The 23609-nt window shown below is 46.3% G+C and overlaps 2 protein-coding genes across 2 annotated transcripts in view; one reads left to right on the forward strand and one right to left on the reverse strand.

Moving 5' to 3' along the window:
- LOC135873059 (alpha-2-macroglobulin-like) overlaps positions 1 to 23609 on the reverse strand; it is a 1316454-nt gene that overhangs the window by 1083569 nt on the left and 209276 nt on the right. The window contains exon 18 of the mRNA XM_065397534.1: positions 4013 to 4038. Coding sequence (XP_065253606.1) covers positions 4013 to 4038 — 26 coding nt within the window. The remainder of the gene's footprint in view (positions 1 to 4012; positions 4039 to 23609) is intronic.
- The window catches only part of LOC135891080 (antigen WC1.1-like), an 85995-nt gene continuing 84769 nt past the window's right edge, over positions 22384 to 23609 (forward strand). Inside the window, exon 1 of the mRNA XM_065418573.1 lies at positions 22384 to 22437. Within this exon, the coding sequence (XP_065274645.1) occupies positions 22384 to 22437 (54 nt within the window). The remainder of the gene's footprint in view (positions 22438 to 23609) is intronic.

The raw sequence follows: 23609 nt of genomic DNA on the forward strand, positions 1-23609 counted from the left end.
ATATTGAATAGTACCAGACCCAGGACTGACCCCATGGCACCCCACTAGATACACATTCCCAGTTTGACAGCAAACCACTGATGACTATTATCCGAGTATGGTTTTTCAACCAGCTGTGCACCCACCTTATAGTAATTTCATCTAGGTCACATTTCTCTAATTTGTTTATGAGAATGTTGTGTGCAACTATATCATAAGCCTAACTAAAATCAAGGTATATCACGTCTACTACTTCAGCCCTATCCATGAGGCCAGTAACGCTGTCAAAGAAGGAAATTAGGTTGGTATGGCATGATTTGTTTTTGACAAATCCATGCTGGCTCTTCCTTATAACCCCATTATACTGTAGGTGCTTATAAATTGATTGTTTAATAATTTGTTCCAGTATCTTTTGTGTACTGAAGTTAAGCTGACAAGGTCCTCTTTATTCCAGTCTTTGTAGATAGGTACTTGCCCTTCTCCAGTCCTCTGGGACTTCACCTGTCCTTGATGAGTTCTCAAAGATAATTGCTAACGGTTCCACCAGTGCTTCAGCTAGATCCTTAAGTATCTTTGTGTGACAATCAGGGTCCAGACACCCCAAGGGGAGAACAGGGGGCCTGAAACCCAAAGAACAAGCAGTTGAAACAACTGTTTGTATACAGTATTATTGTATTATAACAGTGTATTGGGTAAGATATCATATAAAAATTGGAGACATGCTGGTTATGGATATCGTTGGGTGAGGTATACAGAGATGGCGAGTAGAGTTATGTATGTGTATGTTCCTAAAATATGTTTTGGGGACAGACTTGATAAACAAGTTTGTCCCAGACAAAGAGATGTTGTTTTGCCTGTTTGTCCATGTCTCCAATGTAAACTGAGCAAGCTGTTGCCAGAGACAGTAGAAATTATGTTACATATGAGCCAAGAGGGGGATGGGAAGTCACCAGGAAGAGTCAAATAGCAAAGGAGAAGACATTTATCTGGGAATGCACTTCAGACTAACACATTTCAAAAGTTTACCAGAGTATACAAAGAAGGGGAGAGAACTCCTTAGTTACCCATCATTTAGGGGGAAAGGGGACAGCACCCTCTAATTCTGTGAATGTTGGATCCTCCTGCCGGAAGGCTTGGACATGCTGGTAACTTGATGCGAGAAAGCTATAGAGGCAAAGTTCATAGTTTGCTAAAGTACACTCTTAGACACTAAAAAGTGTTGTATTTTGTTTTGTTTGTAAGCATTTTCTGCTTCTGTTATCTCTGCTTATTATCATTTAAATCTATGTTCTTTATTAATAAACTTATTCTTGGTTTTACCATAAATCAACTCAATGCTGTGTGTTAAGGTAAAGAGTGTGTCCTTAGCTGGGCTTGTTACCCAGAGGTTTTAGAACCCAAATCAGTGGTAATTTAACTGGTTTTCCTCAAGAAAAAAATGATGTGGCCATAACTCCTCTGTCTGATAAATGTTTGATACGAACCGAAGTGCTTTACTTAAAACTACTTATTTATTCAGTTTCAAGCGCGCGCACACACACACGTATGCTGCAGCAGTAGGGTTCAGAGCATTCCAAATATTTATAGTTACCTAAAAAGTCTGAAATGGTCTCAAGAAATTAACAGCCAGGCTACCGGGGCCCCCCTCCTTCCATCTGACTACTGGTGTCAAATCCTTGCCAAAAGGAAAACTTCCTCAGGCTGCTCCAAAGCACACTTTCTAAATAATTTTTTTATAAATTTTCTTTGGATAAAGCACACAGCTCATAATTGCCTCTAATAGGCTAAAAATCTCAATGTACTGGCAACAGCCAGTAACAATTCATTTTTTTTTATTTCCAAAATATTTCTAGTTATGACAATAAAACTTACATGTTAGAGCCACCCAAAACCAACATCAGTTACCTAAACATTTTTTTCTCTTTTTACAGTACATTTATTTTTTAATTTTATTCTTCCATTTTAATTAGAAAAACTGCAAGCATGCTGCTATTTGGCCTTGCCTCTCAGGGTCGTAAAACTATTTGTAGCTGTGTGATGTTTGGGTTTCAGTTGGCAGTGGTTGAACATACAAAATGACTGATTCCAGTGCTGTCAAATGGTGAGGTACATGAAGGTATGTCAAATACGGGGGCTGCAGGCTAACAGGCTAATGTGTGTGTGTACTGTGTCTTTGGGGATAGTAGACTTAATAATTTCTGTGAGGCTTGCATTCCTTCCCCCTCATTGTTAATATTAATTGTGTTGAGTATCTGGTCACCATTAACCTTTTCAGTGAAGACTAAAGCAAGATAGGCACTAAACACCTTAGCCTTCTTGATATCATACCTTATTAGCTCTTCTTTGCACTAAGAAGAGGACCTGTACTTTACTTCATCTTTCTCTTGCTCACTAATGCATTTAGAGAACTTCTTCCTATTGCCTTTTACGTCCCTTGCTGGGTGTAACTCATATAGTGCTTTAGCCTCTCTGATTTAGTCCCAACTTGCTGGTGCTATGATTTTATGCTCATCCTTAGCAAGTTCTTCACTTTCCACTTTCTGTAGGATTCCATTTTGATTTTCAGTCATTAAAGAGCTCCTCTGGAGCCATATTGGTCTCTTGCGATTCTTTCTGTCTTTCCTTCACATCAGGATAGTTTGCAGTTGTGTTTTTAATACTGAGAAACTCTCAGGTCTCCTGACCTCCTTTTTTCCCTAAGATTTTCTTCCCATGGGACCTTATCTACCAGTTCACTATGTTTGTTAAAGTCTGGGTTTTTTTGAAGTCCATTTTCCTTATTCTGCTTCGTTCACTCCTTCCTTTCCTTAGAATCATGAAAGCTATCGTTTCATGGTCACTTTCCCTCAAGTTGCCTTCCACCTTCAGATTCACTAACAATTCCTCCCTCTTGGTCAGAATCTAGTCTCATATGTTGGTCAGTCTAGTTTACTTCCTCTACTTTTATGGAACAAAAAGTTTTCCCCAACACATTCCAAGAACTGATTGAACATTTAGTGTTTTGCCTTATTACTTTTCCAACACATGTCTGGGTAGATAAAGTCCCCTGTTACTGCCAGGTCTGGTGTTTTGAATATTTCTGTTTGTTGTAGAAATGCCTCATCCACTCCTTCTCCTAATTGGGTGATCTATAGTTGACCCCTACCATTACATCACCCCTATTATTCCCGGCTTTGATCTTTGCCCAGAGACTTTCAGCTGGGCTGCCTCTCACCGCTTTCTGGGGCTCAGACCCTCAGACTTACCCAAGGTCAGCCAGCAGCATAGCTGGGGATAGTCCCAGTCTAGTGGTTTTTCCACTAGGCCACAAGGTTGCTATGTGATTCCTCAGTGCTCCTCCCCGTCCTGTACATTTTGTTACAATGTAATGGGGATAATGGTGGTTGTGTAGTTGCTACTGGGGCCTGCAAAGGAGTAGGGCTCCCCTAAATTGCAGCACACACATGGAAGGGGAGAATTCATGGCTGATGTGCCTTACCTCAACCCCCCCAACTTTTTCTGCTACCCTTCCTTGTTTGCAATCCGTCCTGTCTTCTCCCCTCCTCCTCTCCCAATCCTCACACTCTCCCCCTTGCCTGAGCCCCCCCCACAACTTCTTCTCTCCCCTACCACCCATTCCCATTTGTTTCCCTCCCCATAATAAACACATCCCTGGCTGTGAACCCTAACATTTTCCCCTGTTACCACCTACGCTTGCACCCCAGATCACCCTTCCCCTCCCAGTCAGCATTCACATTTGGAAATCGTTTTCTTTTCAAAAGCAGTTTCAGCACATTCTGAATATTTTGATGCACTCGGATTACATTTGCACCAAACAAAAGAGAGAGACAAATTGGAGCAATAAACCTGCTTTTTTAACATCACTTTTCTTTTCTGGCTGGAGTTGCACTCACAGTACCAGGGGTGTGAGTGCCTAGCTGTAAGGACCACAATTTACCCTCAAAGCCACCCACATCTCATAGTGGATTGGCAGGTTTCCAGATAGCTATCCTCTCTCACTGCACATGCTCAGTGTAGTCCATTAGTCATGTGCGTAGGCGCACAAGCCTTCGCAAGCACCTAACTGGAGAAGCAGGCTCTTTTTGAAATAACATTTTAATTTGATTTCCCCCAAGGGCTGGTGGATGCCATGTACTCTGTTGGGGGTAACCCTCGAGTGTCTGAGACCCTGGTGCAATGATCTGAGCCTTGGTTTGATCTCTATCTGTGAGCAAAAATAAAATGCCAGAATCTGTCAATTTTAAAATAAGCTGTTGTTTTCTTCTGGGAGCTGTATCTTGGAAATCCCCTGGTGAAATGGCCCCAAATTTTGATTACTAATATAACCCTGTGCTCCTATGTGAAATACCATATTCCAATCCAATCCGATCAATCAGGCAGACATTAGAGCACTTAGAAAAATTTAGCTTTGAAGGAAAGCTGGTCTCAACCTTAACTGTTGCAGAGCTGTCACTGAGCTATAATATCACCACTGTGTATTTTGTCCCCAGTCAGACCCCTGAGTGCAACTGTTCTGATTCAGTGACCTAGGACTCAGCATCCATGACACATGAGAACCCCAGTTTCGTCACATGACATTTGTGTGATATCCTGGGGACAGCTGCTCCTGACTCCTGACCATCACTTTGGAACCACGAAAGCAGAGACTGGCCCCATCCCAAGACAATCTGTCCCAGGCGTGACCCTGAGCCCAGAGCGGTACATGCTGGGGCGGAGTTTGGTGGGTGCTGTGTGACCCCCTCACAAAGGACAGACATGGGCAATAACTCCTGCACTGTAAGAACCTGATTATCACGTCTGAACATCCTGATTTACAAAGTGCCCGGTAAATTGGGAAATAATTATTAGTTAATTATCCCAAGTCACTGGGGTTCCTTTGTCACATCTCTGTAGACAATTGTGCAAGAGAAATGTCCCTCTGATCTCCCTTCTCCTTGTTTTCAGGGTATGCTGGGTACAGGCTGGCAAACAGCAGCACAGGGTGTTCGGGGAGAGTGGAGCTTCGCCACGGAGGCGCCTGGGGAACCCTCTGTGACTCCCAGTGGGATTTACAGGCTGCCCACACCCTCTGCCAGCAGTTTGACTGTGGATTTGCCCTGTCGATGCCAGCAGGGCAGCTCTTTGGCACAGGAGATGGGCCTGTCTGGAACGGCACATTTGGCTGTGAGAGAAACGAATCCCGCCTGAGTGATTGTCCTGTTACTGTGCTGGGCACAACTGAGTGTCCCCCTGGGAGCGAAGCCAGCGTGGTGTGTTCAGGTGAGCAACTTCAGTGGGAAAGAAAAGAACTGGGGATTGGGGAACATCCTCAGCCAGATCTTCACAGTGTGTTAATTGGCCAAGCGCCACTGGGCTCAGTGAGGCTATGCTGATTTACACCAGGTGGGGACCTGGCCCCTAAATTGGCGCCTTGTCCCTGCACCAGCCAAGTCTGCTGGAACTGATCCCTCTGTGAAATGCTTGTGGTGCTTTGAGTATGGAAAGTACCAAGGAAACCAAATTCTGGTCCCTGGTCCTCCCTTCACACTAAGTAAGATGGATCAAGTATCAGTTTGTGAATGTGCTGGTGTAGAATAGCCCCACAGCACCCACAGAGTAACTGTATTATTGAACATGAGTAACAATCCCTTCCTGTTCCCCACTCCCCTCCCTGTCGTTGCCATTAACACTGATCACTGCACCACCTCGACACTCACTTTCCCTCGTGCTCAGGGTGCCCGGGTGGCAGGTTAGTGAACGGCACCGAGTGTTCCGGGAGAGTGGAGATCCAACATGGAGACACATGGGGAAGCCTCTGTGCCTCCCACTGGGATTTGCAAGATGCCAACGTCCTCTGCCATCAGCTGAACTGTGGATATGCCGAGTCGATCCAGGGAGGAGCCCATTTCGGGGAAGGGAGCGGAACCGTATGGAGCGACGCTTTTCATTGTGAAGGGACTGAATCCTGCCTTTGGGATTGTTCTCGCATGGCCCTGGGCAACCCAGCCTGCTCCCCCAGAGACACGGCCAGGGTTATTTGCTCAGGTAAGTTTAATACTGACATGTATATGTTAGTTACAGTGCAGTGTACTGCCCAGATTAGGATCATCGCAAGTAGTCCCATTGACTACTGTACTCAAGGTAAGTAGGGGTATCAGAATGTTGCTCTCTTTGTTTAAGTTCCCCAGATCAGAGACTCCTCCGGGTGCAGTGAAGGGTGGCAAAGTGGATGCCAGCACTACGCTAGCGTGAACCAGAGAGAATGGCTCTGTGCGATAAACCTGGGGTTTGTGATTCACAGATTCCCTAAGTCCCAGCAGGGCTGACTCAGCCCTTCATCAGTTTGAGGTTGGTGTTGCAGAAACAACCTATACGCAGAGATCTCATCCAAGCTGTGGGGCCATTACAATCCCATTTCACTCTGGAAAAGTAGGTGTTTGCCCTGGTGTTCCTGGCCAAAATGTCCCCCCTCCCCCGTCCCGGGTTGTGTGCTGGTGGGCTGCAGCCCTCAGCTGCAGAGCTTGCTCAGTGTATGTGTATGTTTATAGATCATTAATACCCCACAACACTTCATAGAAATAGTCATTTCTTTGCGAAAGATCCTGGTTTTCAGGAAAAGTGTTCAGATGGCTCCAGAGCCAGTTGGGAACTTTCACAAAGATCCTCGCTTAGTGAGCAGCTGGTGCTTTGATGAAGATCCTCCTCTACAATGCAACACAAATACTGCAGAGGTCCTTTTTCCTGCAGGTTTCTCCAAAGATTTTCCCTCATCCAAATTCAAAAACTTCCTTTTGTCACATCAGAGAACAACAGTGGCTGATAGATGGCAAGTTATCTGAGGGCTACCCATAGTGGCATAGGCCCAGATTTTTAAAGGTATGTAGGCATTGCGGCACTGATTTAGGAGCCTAAGTCTCATTTTCTAAAAGGATTTAGGCACTTACCAGCCTTAATCAATAGGATCCATAGGCTTCACATCCCTGAGCATTGTAGCTGTGTCAACCTGACCCAGTGTAGACAACAATAGAAAAATTCTTCCATTGACCTAGCTAGCACCACTCAGAAAGATGGATTACCTACAGCAATGGTAAAACCCCTTCTGTCACTGAAGGAAGCATCTACACTACAGCAGCAAAGCTGCAGTGATGTTCCGTGTCACAGTAGCGCCCATAGTGTAGACATGGCCTTAGTAAAACAAACATTTAATGCACACAGAAAGCATTGTAAATAGTATTTGGAATACTGTGAATAACTTTTAAACAAAAGCTATTAAACAGTAAATCTACGGGTTCTCCTTATACAGACTTTCCCCCTTTTGTTTCTGTTACAACATTACATGTTCTATACTTCAATACACACCTCAAAACACATTCCCCACTAATCTTCTCTTAGAGATGATTTCTCAGGCTTTGCAGTGTGCCTGTAACATGTAGTGTCTTCAGCTCTTGAGAAATGGCAGTACCTCAGGTGTTTCAAACACTTCAGAACTCCGTGAGGAATGAAACTGTCTGTGGATCTCAGCAGCTAGCAGCGTTCCAGCCCTAGGCTTAGGTCAAGAGTTGACTGAGTCTCTCAGTTCCCGGTGAAACAGAAATCTGTAGCCTGTATTCAAAATGATACCAGGATTGGAAGCAGCCTCTACAATATCTGTTCCCTGGATCTCTGTAAGGCTCTCACTGTCTTCTCCCCATAAGCCCAGCTAAGTCAGGCAAGAATTCACAAATCCTCACCTCACTAAGTGCTGCCCTGTTCTCTCTCTTTAACTGATACAGAATCCCAGTTTAGAACAGTCAGCTGATAGCTAAATATAAACTCCATAGGCTCTGTGGTCTCCACAGTAACAAATACTGCCCTGCAGCTCTCGCTCTAGGTCCATAGAACACACTATGATGCACCAAACATTATCCCAAAGGAGGGCTTTCCTAGAAAATAAAGCTGGCATAGCACTGCCTGTATCCACGGTGGTACAGGGGATGGGACCAGCTCTCACAACAGACACATCTCTCAGTGTTGCATCTGTTAGAGACCTTATTCCTTCACCCTCCCACTTCCCTGGTCCTTCTCGCATGAACAGAGAGCAACAATACCCAAAGTCCGAAGGTGCAAACAATTTGATGTTTATTGGGGTGAACTTCCAGCAAGCTTAAATCCTAATTGGCCAAGGACAAGATAGGGGCCCTTCCATTTAAGAGCTGGGAATGGATGGTGTTGACCTGGAATCTTGTACATCACTAGATCTCCCACCATGGGTAGATCACACTCCCCGGGCAGGTCATACCATGCTTTGGCTCTAGCTCATTTTTAATGGTGTGGTTCATGAGTTCCACCTGCCCTGCAGCCTATGGGTGATAAGCAATATGGAACAATTGTGTGATTCCAGTGAGAGCTGATAGCTCCCCTAACAGATCTGACTGGAAAGCAGCTCCTTGGTCTGAGTCAATCACCTTTGGGACCCCTCAGCGAGAGAATACCTCATTTACCAGTATTTCACCAGTTACCCGGGCAGTTTGATACTTTGTGGGGAAAGCTTCCACCCACCTGCTGAAAGCATCTACTACCACCAACATGAATCATTTTTTTCTGTGATCTGGTGGTAGGGGTCCTGTGTAGTCAATTTGTATTCTTTCCCAAGGTCCCCTTGGGGTTTGTCTCATTAATTCTCCCCTTAGCACCTTGTGAGGTGGGTTGTGCCAGGCATAGTCCAAACCATGTTCCAGGTCTGATTTTAAATCAGCTGCCATTCCTGGCCACAAGCACGACCTTTTTAAAGTTCCCAGTGTCTCCTCAAACCCGGGGTGTCCCCCTGCCAAGCTCCCATGCACCCAGCTTAAGAAAGCCATTCGGCTTCCCTGAGTGCACAGCATTATTGGTCCCTCAGCTGTTAAGACACACCAAATCCCTTCCATTAGTTCCATCTTTGGCACATGCCTGTCCCCAAGTTTCATGATGCCTGCCAGTCCTGGGTCAGATTCTTGCAACTCTCGAATTCGCCCTCCCCGATCTGTATCCACCCCACTTCTTGTTATCACTGCTACAGGCACACTCTCTTCTGGCTCCCAGGGCCATGGGGGTGCCTCTGTTGCAGCCCGCTTGGCCTCTGCATCTGCCAGATTATTCCCTTTGCTTAGGGGTCTTGTTTTCTTGTGTGCCTTTACCTTTGCCACATTGATCTGTGTAAAACAGTGACCGAGCTCCTCCATTCGCTTCCACCACTCGTTCCTCCACTCGGTTAACATGCTTGATTGTGAAGCCATCTGTTGCCCTGAAATGATTATCCGCCCACCATCTCAGCATTAATGTGACCCCACGAAATGCATAATCTGAAGCTACCACCAGCCAACATTCTGGCTCAACTTTGGAATACACTTCATTTAAAGCTGTTAGCAAGGCTGCCAGTTTTGCCTCCTGAGCTGACCTTGCATCTAGTGAGAAACCAATGGTGCTGTATCATTTCCTCTGATTCCCATGACAGCTAAGCCTGCAGTTTTCTGTCCCGGCGATACATACAACTTCCATCCAAAAACCATACTAGCGTCCCCTCCTTTACCTGATTGGGTTAGCTGCTCGAAACACCCGATGTTGGGTTTTACCTGGGCTGGCTTCACATTGGTGTGGGGTCACTGGGTTGCCATCCAGATGTAATCCGGCTACCCAGACTATGAGTTCCTTTAACACTTCTGCTTTAATGTTTTCTACTTGTAGAGCCAGCAACGATTTGGCAATACGCTGCCCACTCACTGGTCCCTGTGAGATAGTATGCATGTTTAACAGCCGCAGGGGGTCATGATGAGATCAGACTATTTCTTTCTGCATTCCCGGGAGGTATTTGAATTTCCCTACCCCCCAGTAGGTGCACAACAGCACCTTTTCACACCATCCATACTTCAGTTCCACAGCACTCAAAAGTTGAGAGGCAAAGGCCACAGGTCGGTCCTTTGCTCCATACTTCTGTGTTAATGCACAACCAATGGTAGTGTCAGATACCAAAGGGTACAGATAAAAGAGTTTCTCCCCATCCGGGGAGGCCAGCACTGGAGCACTGGCCAGGTTTTCCTTTAGTACTCTCACTGCCTCAGTACACTCTTCTGACCATTCCCAAGTTGAGGCTCAGGTTAGGTCAAATAGAGGCTGGGCTATTTCTGCATAATTGGCCACAAAATCCCTGCAAAATCCAGTTAGACCCAGAAAACTTTGCAAGCTTTTAACATCCGTAAGTAGTGGCAGGGACTGGATCAGTTTCACCCGTCCCTTATCGATTTCCCTTCCCATCTGGGACACTTCCACTCCTAAGTAGGTCACTCTTGTCTGTCCCCCATCTGAGCCTTTTTCCCATTGACCTTCAACCCTGCTCTTGCCAAAGCTTGCAGGACCTGCTCGGTTAGTTCCCTGTCTTCCTCCTCTGACTCTGACATTAGCAACAGGTCGTCTACATATTGTACTCACCTTGCTGAATCCACCCCCTCCGAGCCTGTCTCATGTATCTGTGAAAAATTGCAGGGGAGTCCCGATATCCCTGGTGTAGGACTGTCCAGCAGAATTGTCTGCCCTCCCATGTGAATGCAGTTTTATACTGACACGAGGTAGCTAGTGGCAGAGACCAAAACCCATTAGCTATGTCCAAAACAGTGAAAATTCGGAATTGGGGTCTAATACGGGCTAGCATTTCAGGGTACGCTGCCACTACTGAGGCTGGTGAATTGGCCAGAATATTTAGTGCCCTGTAATCCACAGTGAGGCGCCAGATGCCATTTGGCTTTCTCACTGGCCACACAGCAGCATTACAAGGGGATGCAACCACTCTAATCAATCCCCTCTGTTCCAGTTCCCCAATAGTTACCCCCACCTCTGCCGATGCCTCCTGAGAAATAGGATATTGTTTCTGGGGGGGGAGGGTCCCCTCCCTCTAGCAGTACCTCCATGCTGCCCCTACCACGATCCAGGTTATCCGTAGCCCACACAGGGATGTGTTCCTACCCAGCTGGGGGTGGTGGGAGGGCATGTGCCGCTTTAATGGTCATAGAGGCTATCCCCATAGGAATGGTATAGCCCTGACCATCCTGTGTCTGCCCCAATAAACACACCCAATTGGCTAAGTCCAGTACAAGTCCCAGCTTGTGTAAATCTCCTGCCCCCAACAGATTTAACACATCATTACATCCCCACATAATCTCCCCTTCCCCCCAGATTCCTTTGATTTGTCCCCGCCTCAGGGTTAACTGTGTCTCCCCTCCCGTTGCCCCTACAATTGTCACAGTTCCTTCTGAGGGTCTCCTGTGCCCCCATGTGGTTAAGCTGATGGCTGCTTCAGTGTCTATCAAAAAATCCCTCATGGGACTCCCTTCGATCGCCCCCTGGAGCGTGGGGCGACCAGATGCGTCCCGTCCTAAGCTGAGAACATGGACAGGACTCCTCCCAGGGCAGCCCTAAGTCGCAGCACCCACCTCTGTCCCTCCCACTGGTTCACGGGGGAGGGGGGGGGGGTCCTGGCACTGAAGACATTCCTGTCTCCAAGCAAAATTGCGTGTCTGGCATTTCAGGCAGTCCCAGTCCCCTGGCCTCCGGGACCACTTTCCCCCTGATCTGGTAAGATCCTGGGTAGTCAGTTTAGCCTGCAGTCTCTGGATCTGTTGCTCTATAGCTGCCCACTCGTCCTTGACTGCCCCCCCAAAGCCACGACCTCTCCCTCTACCTCCTCCCCTCCAGGCTGACTCACCCCTTTCCACCTTGTACTGATCCCCTGCAGTAATAATATGGACCGGCTCTCCCCCCTGATGCATCTGTCTCCACACATCTGCCTCTTCCAGAAACTGGGGTAGCTGATTGGGAGCAAGTTCAGGGTGCTGCAACCTTAAATGCCCCACAAACTGTGGATCGCTCAGCTCCAACCATTTCTCCAGCAATTCCACACCCCTACCATGCTCCACACCCCCACCAGGTCCTGGTGTCCCTGTCTGGGGTATCATCCATGAACCGTCCAGGGGATCCACCCAGGACCGTGCCCAGGCCTGTATGCGATTAAGTGTATCCCGCCCTGTTTCCCCAGGGATTTGCTTCATCTTATTCATCCCCGCAGTACGAGAGTACACCCCAAACAACTGTTTTGCCACCTGTCCAGGGATTAGAAATGGGTGTGCCAGTCCTGCCACATCGATTCCTAAGGTGCCCCATCCCAAAAGACTATGCCATGTGATCACCTGGTCCTCATGAGTTAGAACCTCTATCTCCCTGCCCACCTCCACTAGTCACAGCACAAACTGATCCCAATCATCCCGGGGTACCTTTCCCAAATGGCCCAGTACTGCCTCCCGGTCCTTTAGGGATAAGGGGCGGATTTCTGCCTGTTCTACTTGTGAGGCATGGTCCCCCACCCTGCAACCGGGGCCACTATTCCTGTCTCCTGTAATTCCTCCCGGGTAGCCTCTCTCACAGGGGCTGTATCGCCGGCTTACAATGTCCACTGGCAGTGGTGGGTACAGTGCTTTCTCAGGGTAGGGTGGTGGAGGTGTCTCCTTCAGCTCCATTAGTGGGGCGGATGGTCTGGGGTCCCCAAGTCCATTCCCCCCATGTTTACATTGATACAATTCCTCCTCTAAGTCTCCTACTCTCCCCAGCAGTTCATCCCTCTCTCGTCGGATTGCCTCACAAGACTCCTCTGTCCGTGCAGCATCCCGTGCCTTCAAATCCGCTACCTCTACCGCTAACACGGATTTTTCTGTTAAAATCTGTTGCTGATCCACAATCCCCTCCAAATCCTTAATGTGTTGTGGGAGATCGGCTTCCCTTTTTACCCAGTATGCCATCCCAGAACACACACCTTGTAATACCATTCCCTTTTTCCTAAACTCCTTTCCCTTGGGGTCTCCCCAAACCTCCCCCATCTCCTTCTCAATCTCATCCCAGGTGGAACCCTGCACCTGGTATGGGCCCTGATTCTTCCTTATCCATTTGTTCAAAAAATCCGTTACCCCAGCTTGCCAGAACCTGCAACTATCATCACGAGAGTTCGCCATACCCCTTCCAAGCAGCTGTGCGGACTGCTGGGGAGGGGGGACTTACAGGCTGCCACTCATCTATCCGATGTCATCCATCCGAGTCACGGCACCAAGATGTTAGAGAGCTTATTCCTTCACTCTCCCACTTCCCTGGTCCTTCTCGCATGAACAGAGAGCAGCAATACCTGAAGTCCGAAGGTGAAAACAATTCAATGTTTTTTGGGGTAAACTTCCAGCAAGCTTAAATCCAAGTTCCTTTTTTCCTTATTTTTGAATCCCAACTTACTTCCTGTTTGCCCCTAATTTATATAGTAATATTCTTAGCTATACCTTAACCAATCATTCTACTAAAATTTACCTAACCAATCCTAACATATTGTAACATGATTAGCTAACCAATTATATCCCACCACCTTAATTAGTTTACACCCAGCAAAATTAATTATACAGCAGACAGAAACAATCACAGAACCAGACAGAGACCATGCAAATAAACACAGCAAAGTGGGAACTGTAATGACAAAACAATACAGAAGTGAGGATTTCACAACTACATCTAAGACATAAAGGTTTCCCAACTATGGGTATGTCAAGGCTGTATCCCCACTTTGAACTTTAGGGTACAAATATAGGGGCCTGCATGAGGACTTCTAAGCTTAACTACCAGCTTAGTTCTGGTCCGCTGCCACCATTCCCGTCCCTGGGAAGCTTTTAGAAACCTTTCACCAATTCCCTGGTGAATACAGATCCAAACTCCTTGGATCTTAAACAAGGAGAAATTGACCCTTCCCCCCTCCTTCCTTTCACCAACTCCTGGTGAATACAGATCCAAACCCCCTTTGGATCTTAAAACAAGGAGAAATCAATCAGGTTCTTAAAAAGAAGGCTTTTAATTAAAGAAAAAGGTAAAAATCATCTCTGTAAAATCAGTATGGAAAACAACTTTACAGGGTAATCAAACTTAAAGAGCTCAGAGGACTCCCCTCTGTCTTAGGTTCAAAGTGTAGCAAACAAAGATAAACACTCTAGTAAAAGGTACATTTACAAGTTGAGAAAACAAAGTAAATCTAAGACGCCTTGCCTGGCTTTTACTTACAATTTTAAAATAAAAGAGACTTGTTTAGAAAGATGGGGAGAACCTGGATTGATGTCTGGTCCCTCTCAGTCCCAAGAGCGAACAACCCCTTAAAACAAAGAGCACACACAAAAGCCTTTCCCCCCCCCCAAGGTTTGAAAGTATCTTGTCCCCTTATTGGTCTTTTGGGTCAGGTGTCAGCCAGGTTACCCGAGCTTCTTAACCCTTTACAGGTAAAAGGATTTTGGAGTCTCTGGCCAGGAGGGATTTTAGTACTGTACACAGGAGAGCTGTTACCCTTCCCTTTATAGTTATGACAGGGTATGTCTACACTATGAAATTAGGTCAATTTAATAGAAGTCGATTTTTGAGAAATCGATTTGATACAGTCGATTGTGTGTGTCCCTACTAAGCGCATTAAGTCGGCGGTGTGCGTCCACAGTACCGAGGCTAGCATCGACTTTCAGAGAGTTGCACTGTGGTAGCTATCCCACAGTTCCCGCAGTCTCCGCCACCGATTGGAATTCTGGGTCGAGCTCCCAATGCCTGATGGGGCAAAAACATTGTCGCAGGTGGTTCTGGGTACATGTCGTCAGGCCCCCCTTCCTCCCTCCCTCCGTGAAAGCAACAGCAAAGAATCGTTTCTTGACTTTTTTCCTGGGTTACTCATGCAGACGACATACCACGGCAAGCATGGAGCCTGCTCAGCTCACTGTCACCATATGTCTCCTGGGTGCTGCTGGCAGACGTGGTACTGCAGTGCTACACAGCAACATCCCCTTGCCTTGCCTTGTGGATGGCAGATGGTGCAATATGACTGCTAACCGTTGTCATCGTCCTGTAGGTGCTCCTGGCCGACCTCGGTTAGGTTGGTCGGGGGCACCTGGACAAAAATGGGAATGACTCCAGGTCATTCTCTTCTTTAAGTTTCGTCTAATGGAGATTCAGTCCTGCCTCGAATATCATGCCAGCTGGAGGCTTCTGCCTCAGGCTGCTCTCCCAGTGGGCAGCACCGCACGGTCGCACCCACCCCAGCCTACCCCTTGCTCCCAAGGCTCATGAAGCCTGGATAGTAGTAAGGAGCAGTTCAACTATAGGCTGAGCAAGTGCATAATGGTGGTAGAATGTGCCTTTGGACGTTTAAAAGCTCGCTGGCGCAGTTTACTGACTTGGTTAGACCTCAGCTAAATGAATATTTCCATCGTTATTACTGCTTGCTGTGTGCTCCACAATATCTGTGAGAGTAAGGGGGAAACGTTTATGGCGGGGTGGGAGGTTGAGGCAAATCGCCTGGCCACTGATTACACGCAGCCAGACACTAGGGCAGTTAGAAGAGCACAGCAGGGTGCGCTGTGCATCAGAGAAGCTTTGAAAACCAGTTTCACGACTGGCCAGGCTACGGTGTGAAAGTTCTGTTTGTTCCTCCTTGATGAAAACCCGACCTCTTGGTTCACTCTACTTCCTTGTAAGCCAACTGCCCTCTCCACCCCCATTGATCTCCGCTTGCAAAGGCAATGAAGTCATTGTTTCAAATTCATGCATTCTTTATTAATTCGTCACACAAATGGGGGGATAACTGCCAAGGTAGCCCGGGAGGGGTGGGAGAGGAGGGAAGCACAGGGCTGGGGTAGTTGTAGGGGCACCCCCTAGAATGGCATGCAGCTCATCATAGAAGCGGCATGTCTGGGGCTCTGACCCGGAGCGGCCGTTTGCCTCTCTGGTTTTTTGGTAGGCTTGCCTGAGCTCCTTAAGTTTCACGTGGCACTGCTGCGGGTCCCTGTTATAACCTCTGTCCTTCATGCCCTTGGAGATTTTTTCAACTATTACAGCATTTCGTCTTTTGGAACGGAGTTTGGATAGCACAGATTCATCTCCCCATACAGTGATCAGATGCAGTACCTCCCGTTCGGTCCATGCTGGAGCTCTTTTGCAATTCTGGGACTCCATGGTCACCTGTGCTGCTGAGCTCTGCATGGTTACCTGTGCTGATCAGCTCGCCACGCTGGCCAAAGAGGAAATGAAATTCGAAAGTTCGCGGGGCTTTTCCTGTCTACCTGGCCAGTGCATCTGAGTTGGGAGTGCTGTCCAGAGCGGTCACAATGGAGCACTCTATGATTGCTCCCAGAGGCCAATACCGTCGAATTGCGTCCACACTACCCCAAATTCGACACAGCAGGGTCGCTTTCAGCACTAATCCCCTCATCGGGGAGGAATACAGAAATCGATTTTAAGAGCCCTTTAAGTCGACAAAAATGGCTTAGTCATGTGGACGGATGCAGGGTTAAATTGATCTAACACTGCTAAATTCAACCTAAACTCGTAGCGTAGACCAGGGCTTAGTCTATTAATGAGTGAGTTCTTACCAAACAGAAAACTATCAAACTAAATTTCCTTTTACATCTTCTAGGCTCTTCCTTTTATCTGGAGGTGATAGATCGGATCACCTTTCTAACAGCCCCAGATTGCCTTATTTCAATATGACTGGTTTGAAATGTGTGAAGATGTGACCATACACTTTCCAGGTTATGGTTGTTCTCAGACTGTCACAGTGAGAGAAGGCCCTTACACAGGCAAACAGCGATTTTGATTCTTTCTTTTATACTTCTATAACTAGCTAAATGATAAACATATACCTAAATTCTTAAAGTATAGGCCTTTACAGACAGGCCTGAATATCTATATCCTAACAGCATATATCAGCCACTGAGTCCACAGGCCTGTCTTCAACATGGCATACATTAAAAAGCTGGGTTGACCCAGCTACATCACTCAGGGGTATGAAAAATCCACACCTCTGACTGACATAGTTAAGCCAACCTACCCCCCAGTGTAGACAGCACTAGGTAAACAGAAGAATTCTTCTGTCAAGCTAGCTACCACCTCTCGGGGAGGTGGATGAACTACAGCAATGGGAGAACCCCTCCGGTCGGCATAGGTAGAGTCTACACTAAAGGGCTACAGAGGTGATGCTGCAGTGCTGCAGCTGTGCCGTTGTAGCCTTTCAAGTGTATACAAGCCCTTCAACTCCTGTATTTATAACCTCCTCCCCCCCCTTGCACTCTAGCTCTGCCCTCAGAGGGTGACTAGGGTGTGACCTGCCAGCTGGGTTGCCCATAATGTAACAGAGGCCCAGAGTATCCAGCTAAAATCTATGTCCCCTCCCCACTGCTCCTTTCGCTTCCTGTCAGAGAAATAAAGTCAAATGCTGCAGTACAAGGAGTGTGGGTCGCACTGACACAGATTCTGTGTGGGAAGTAAGGGGAGATTGCACTGGGCCCAATTCTTATAACCCTAAGGGCTCATTTACACCTGCTCAGAGTATAGGAGCCCTAATGTGAGAATCAGACCATACATAACTTTAATAATCCCTGATTTAAGTGCAATATTAATCTCATCTTTAAATATGGAGTCATTACTGCCCTCTGTATGTATATTCTTATAATTATTTATTTATTTAGGAAGATTTGACAGGTTTACAGATCATATTTTGGGAGCACTTTGGCTCCTTTGAAATATAAGGTGCCGTTTACACTGTATAAATCTCCAATGACGTAATCACCAGAAAGGGTCTTGGCTTCTCCCACAAGGAACTTCAACATCTTTACCTGCTCACAGTGGACAATGTTTTAAAATGAAAAATACATATGTTTGGGAAAAAATGGGACCTTCCTCCCCATTGCCCAGAGGTCACTCACCCCTCCAAGCATCATCTCCAGCCAAGCCAATAGCTAGAGTTCATGAGAAAGGAAACTCAAGTGTTCAGAGTTGCAGACCTGGCCTGGAAAAGCCCTGCCGGGTGCAGAAAAGCCTTTATTGTGTTAGCTCCTTATGAGTTTGGAGCTGACGCGGTGATTGCAGGTCAGCAATGTACACTGAACAGGGACAAACAGGGCAGGGTTTTCTTTAAAGGAGCCACGTGTCCTGGCAGTGCTGGATCTGGGAATTGCAGCAGGGAAGTGGGGCGCTTGGGGTGCTCATTGCAGGCCAATACATAGACTCCTGTTGTAAATCACAGCGATCTCACAGCGCTGCCGCTATCAGTGTGTGGGGTGAGCACTGAGCGCTTTTACACAGAGCGTTTTGGTAACCAGAGGCCTGATCTGCCAGATGTTCCTGAGCACTCTCCACTGACATTGACTCCTTAGGGAGGAGAGAGCGCTCCACATCCTGCAAGCTCTGATCTCAGAGCTGGGGAATTCTTTCCCTCCATCACCTCCTGCATTTCTGAGTAGACAGACAAATGAAACCCTTGAGAGAGGTTGTTCTCTCTATCACTGCACAGGGTTACCTTCCACTTGGCACAGAAACCTGTGTTTCACATCACACTTGTGTATTATTTCTAGTGCAGTACCAGCAGGGAGTGTTATTTAGCATATTTTGTGTCTCTGTGAGCCCAGGTCGTTCTGAGACACTCAGACTGCTGAATGGAGAGAGCCGATGCAATGGGACAGTCGAGATTTCCCTCCATGGTGTGTGGAGCAGAGTCCTGGATGACCAGTGGGACATGAACGATGCCACCGTGGTCTGCAGACAGCTCCAGTGCGGAGTCGCTGAGAAAGCTTATAATCCCCCTAAGTCTGAGCGAGGAACGGGCCCTGTGGGGCTGAAAAGTGTCCGATGTGCAGGAAATGAGACTCGTCTGACTCTCTGTGACAACTCCACGTCTGAGACAGCCCAGGCAGGAATTGCTGAGGACGTCGGTGTCGTTTGCTCAGGTGACTTAGTGTGAAAATCTTATAAATGTCCTGTACTTGTTCAGTGGGAACATGGCCCACCACAGGGCCTGCCTCCACCCCACCTTGTGCTGTGATCTCAGCAGTCCTTGAAATGATGTGGATCTGAGGTTCAAACTGTGACCCATTTATAGTAAAAATATATTATATACAGAACAAAGCATAGTCATGTTATAGGGTTAATGCACTATAGCAACTTCTCTCTCTCTGTCTCCTATATTTTTATGTATTAGAGCTGTTCAAAACATTTCATCAAAACTTTTTTCCCGTGAAAAATCTTCAGAATAAGATTACAAATTTTCACAAAAAGTCTGTTTTCATTGAAAATGTTCAGATTTTTCTTGAAAAACTTGGGCTGTCCATTAACCACAGTTAACTCACGCGTTTAACTCAAAACATTAATTGAGATTAAAAAAATTAATCATGATTAATTGCAGTTTTAATCACACTGTTAAACAATAGAATACCAATTGAAATTTATTAAATATTTGTGGATGTTTTTCTATATTTTAAAATATATTTATTTCAGTTACAACACAGAATAGAAAGTATACAGGACTCACTTTATATTATTATATTTTATTACAAATATTTGCACAGTAAAAATGATAAAAGAAATAGTATTTTTCAATTCACCTCATCCAAGTACTATAGTACAATCTCTTTATCGTCAAAGTGCAACTTACAAATGTAGATTTTTTTTTACATAACTGCACTCAAAAACAAAACAATGTAAAACTTTAGAGCTTACAAGTCCACTCAGGCCTACTTTTTGTTCAGCCAATCACTAAAAGAAACAAGTTTGTTTATATTTACAGGAGATAATGTTGCTCGCTTCTTATTTCTAATGTCACCTGAAAGTGAGAACAGGGTACCAATGTGAAATTTCTAAAGAAAGCTACAGCTGTCGACCCAAGGTTTAAGAATCTGAAGTGCCTTCCAAAATCTGAGAGGGACAAGGTGTGGAGCATGCTTTCAGAAGTCTTGAAAGAGCAACACTCTGATGTGGAAACTGCAGAACCCGAACCACCAAAAAAGAAAATCAACCTTCTGCTGGTGGCATCTGACTCAGATGATGAAAATGAACACGCGTTGGTCCGCACTGCTTTGGATCATTATTGAGCAGAAACTGTCATCAGCTTGGATGCATGTCCCCTGGAATGGTGGTTGAAGCAGGAAGGGACATATGAATCCTCAGTGCCTCTGGAACGTAAATATCTGGTGACGCCGGATACAACAGTGCAATGAGAATGCCTGTTCTCACTTCCAGGTGACATTGTGAGTAAGAAGCTGGCAGCATTATCTCCTGCAAATGTAAACAAACGTGTTTGTCCGAGCGATTGGCTGAACAAAAAGTAGGACTGAGAGGACTTGTAGGCGCTAAAGTTTTACATTATTTCATTTTTGAATGCAGTTATTTTTTTTACATAAATCTACATTTGTAAGTTCAACTTTCGTGATAAAGAGATTGCACTAAAGTAATTGTATTAGGTTAATTGAAAAATACAATTTCTTTCGTTTTTTTAAAGTTCAAATATTTGGAATAAAACATAAATATAAAGTGAGCACTGTACACTTTCTATTCTGTGTTGTAATTGAAATCAATATATTTGAAAATGTAGAAACCATCCAAAATATTTAAATAAATGATATTCTATTATTGTTTAACAGCACGATTAATTGCAATTAATTTTTTTTAAATGCTTGACAGCCCTATGAAAAACCCAAATTTATTTGTGGAACATGAAAAATATCCATGGTCATTCATATTTTGTGGAGAAAAGGATGAATTTCCAAGCAGCTCTAGTGTATTTAGTGGCTTCTTTATTTTAAAGTCTTAAAAAACGTGTTGTCTCGAATCAGAAAACAATAGTAAGAAAAGGAAGTCATATGTAACCTGTTTTGACCAAGACTGCCATGGATAGTGGCTCTGGGCTAGATCCCAAAAGGGACTTGGACATTGCAAGGCCTGACTCCTAGGTGCCTTGCCATCCAATGGAATCCTCAGCCCTGAGTCACATGCCCAGCTCCCCGTATAATGCATGGGGAGAGTTAGGCATCGGAAGCCAGAAAGCTGAGCAGGGAATGACCTAAATTTGCCAGCAGTGAAATGCCAAGGAAGGGAGTAGGGCCTAGATCAGGGGTGGGCAAACTATGGCCCGGGGGCTGCATCCAGCTGTCCAGATGTTTTAATCTGGCTCTCGAGTGCTCGCCGGGAAGTGGGATCCGGGGCTTGCCATGCTCTGGTGCTCCAGCCGGGTGGTGGGGTCAGAGACTTGCCTCACTCTGTGTGGCTGCCAGAAGCAGCAGCATGTCCTGTCTCCAGCTCCTACGCATAGGGGAAGCCAGGGGGCTCCACACGCTGCTCCCGCCCCAAGCGCTGCCCCCGCAGCTCCCATTGGCCAGGAACCACGGCGAATGGGAGCTGTAGAGGTGGTGCCTGTGGACAGGGCAGCGCACAGAGCCACCTGGCTGTGCCTCTGCGTAGGAGCCAGAATGAAGACATGATGCTGCTTCTGGGAGCTACTTGAGCTAAGTGCCACTTGGAGCCTGCACCCCTGACTCCCTCCCGTGCCCCAACCCCCTGCCCCAGCCCTGATCCCTCTCCCGCCCTCCGAACCCTTTGGTCCAGCCCGAAGCACCCTCCCACACCCTGAACTCCTCATTTCTGGCCCCATCCCAGAGCCTGCACCCCAAGCTGGAGCCCTCACCACCTCCCGCACCCCAACCCCCAATTTGGTGTGCATTCATGGCCCGTCATACAATTTCCATACCCAGATGTAGCCCTTAGGCCAAAATATTTGCCCACCCCTGGCCTAGATACACAAAGTTATTTAGACACCAAACTGCCATTGATCTAAGCCTCAGGCCCCTGACACACAGTCAGAGGTAGGCACCTATCTCTGCTCAGGGATCTCAGTCATGAACCCACTCCTGGAGCTCGGCATGTAAGCTAGGTCAGCTCTCTCATCTCCCCATTTTACCCCTAACCCAGTGGTTAAAGCACTCAACTGGGATATGGGAAATCCACATTCAATCCCTGCTCTGTCTGATTTGGAGCAGGGACGTGAACACAGGTGAGTGCCCTAGTAACTATAGAGCAGGGGTAGGCAACCTATGGCACGCGTGTCGAAGGCGGCACACGAGCTGATTTTCAGGGGCACTGACACTGCCTGGGTCCTGGCCACCGGTCCGGGGGGCTCTGCATTTTAATTTAATTTTAAATGAAGCTTCTTAAACATTTTAAAAACCTTATTTACTTTGCATACAACAATAGTTTAGTTGTATATTACAGACTTATAGAAAGAGACCTTCTAAAAACATTAAAATGTATGACTGGCATGCGAAACCTTAAATTAGAGTGAATAAATGAAGACTCGGCACACCACTTCTGAAAGGCTGCAGAACCCTGCAATAGAGTATAGGGCAGGGGTTCCCAAACTTGGTTCGCAGCTTGTTCAGGGTAAGCCCCTGACGGGCTGCAAGATGCTTTGTTTACCTGAGTGTCCGTAGGTACGGCCGCCCGCAGCTCCCAATGGCTGTGGTTCGCCGTTCCCAACCAATGGGAGCTGCGGGCAGCAGTGCAGGCCAGGCCACCGCTTCCCGCAGCTCCCATTGGCCGGGAATGGCGAACCGCAGCCACTGGGAGTTGCAAGTGGCCGTATGTGTGGACGCTCAGGTAAACAAAGCATCTCGCGGCCCGCCAGGGGCTTACCCTGAACAAGCTGCGAACCAAATTTGGGAACCCCTGCTATAGGGTATGCTGGGGTAGGTCACTCAGCTGGAAATATTCCACTTTGTACAAATAATCAGTCACTGAATCAGAAAAAAACCTAGAGATTGATTCTACCTGGTGTCCAGGGCACTCACCTGGGATGTGGGAGAGTCAAGTCCCTGCTACAATAAATATGTAATGATTTACACTTTATGTATTTATAAAGAGGCAGTTAGGTATCTAAGTACCTTTGTGGATCTAACCCTCTGTCCCTTAGGAAATCCATCAAAGTTGCTGTTATAACGTGACGTTGTTAAGTCCTAATCCTATATAACTGTGCAATTTTCCTTCATTTAAAGGAAAAGGGGGGGAAAGGAATCTGTGATGGGATTTTTTCATTGTTCTTGGTTGTATATGACTATTGTACAGTATAATGCTATTGTTCTTTTTGCTGTTATATATTTACATTAAGGTCCCACAGGAAAAGTAAACAAGTAACAGATATTTTAACTATGTCCCTATATCATGCACTGCATGTTACTGCACTGATATCATTTTTCATGCCCACACCAACTGCAGGGTAACTACAGCACATTAACTGCCCATTTCTGTTCCCATTGTGTCAGTGGGAGCTTCACAGTTGATTTCAGCAGGGTAGAATTATGCCCTAAGGGTCTGGGACTTTACTGTAGACACATGGATCCAATTTGCCTTTCTTTCCCTTTATTTGGGGATCTCTGTCTTCTCATTCAGTTATTCTTCTCTGTTAGAATCCAAACAGTCCAGAGATACAGGATCTTTCTTTGAATCCATATTTATATCTTCTTCTGACACAAAACAAGCTGACAGTCTACCCATATGGGCTTTTCCTTTGATGACAGGGAGTGAGGAATGCACTTCGATTTTTGACTTCAGACCTTATGCATAATGGCCATTTGATTTGAAATTAGCATTTTCTGTTAAAGTACTTAAATCCTTTATTTGATGTGTTATTTAGCTACTAGTGTATTTACCATGTGCATGTTTGGCATTACATTATGACATGAATAGATAAGCGAAAACCATACCAGTAACGTTCCACTACTTTTCATACAGTTTAAACACCTGAATACACCCTTATATGTCTAACCATTACT

The sequence above is a fragment of the Emys orbicularis genome, chromosome 1 (genome assembly GCF_028017835.1).
Source record: "Emys orbicularis isolate rEmyOrb1 chromosome 1, rEmyOrb1.hap1, whole genome shotgun sequence".
Taxonomy (NCBI): domain Eukaryota; kingdom Metazoa; phylum Chordata; order Testudines; family Emydidae; genus Emys; species Emys orbicularis.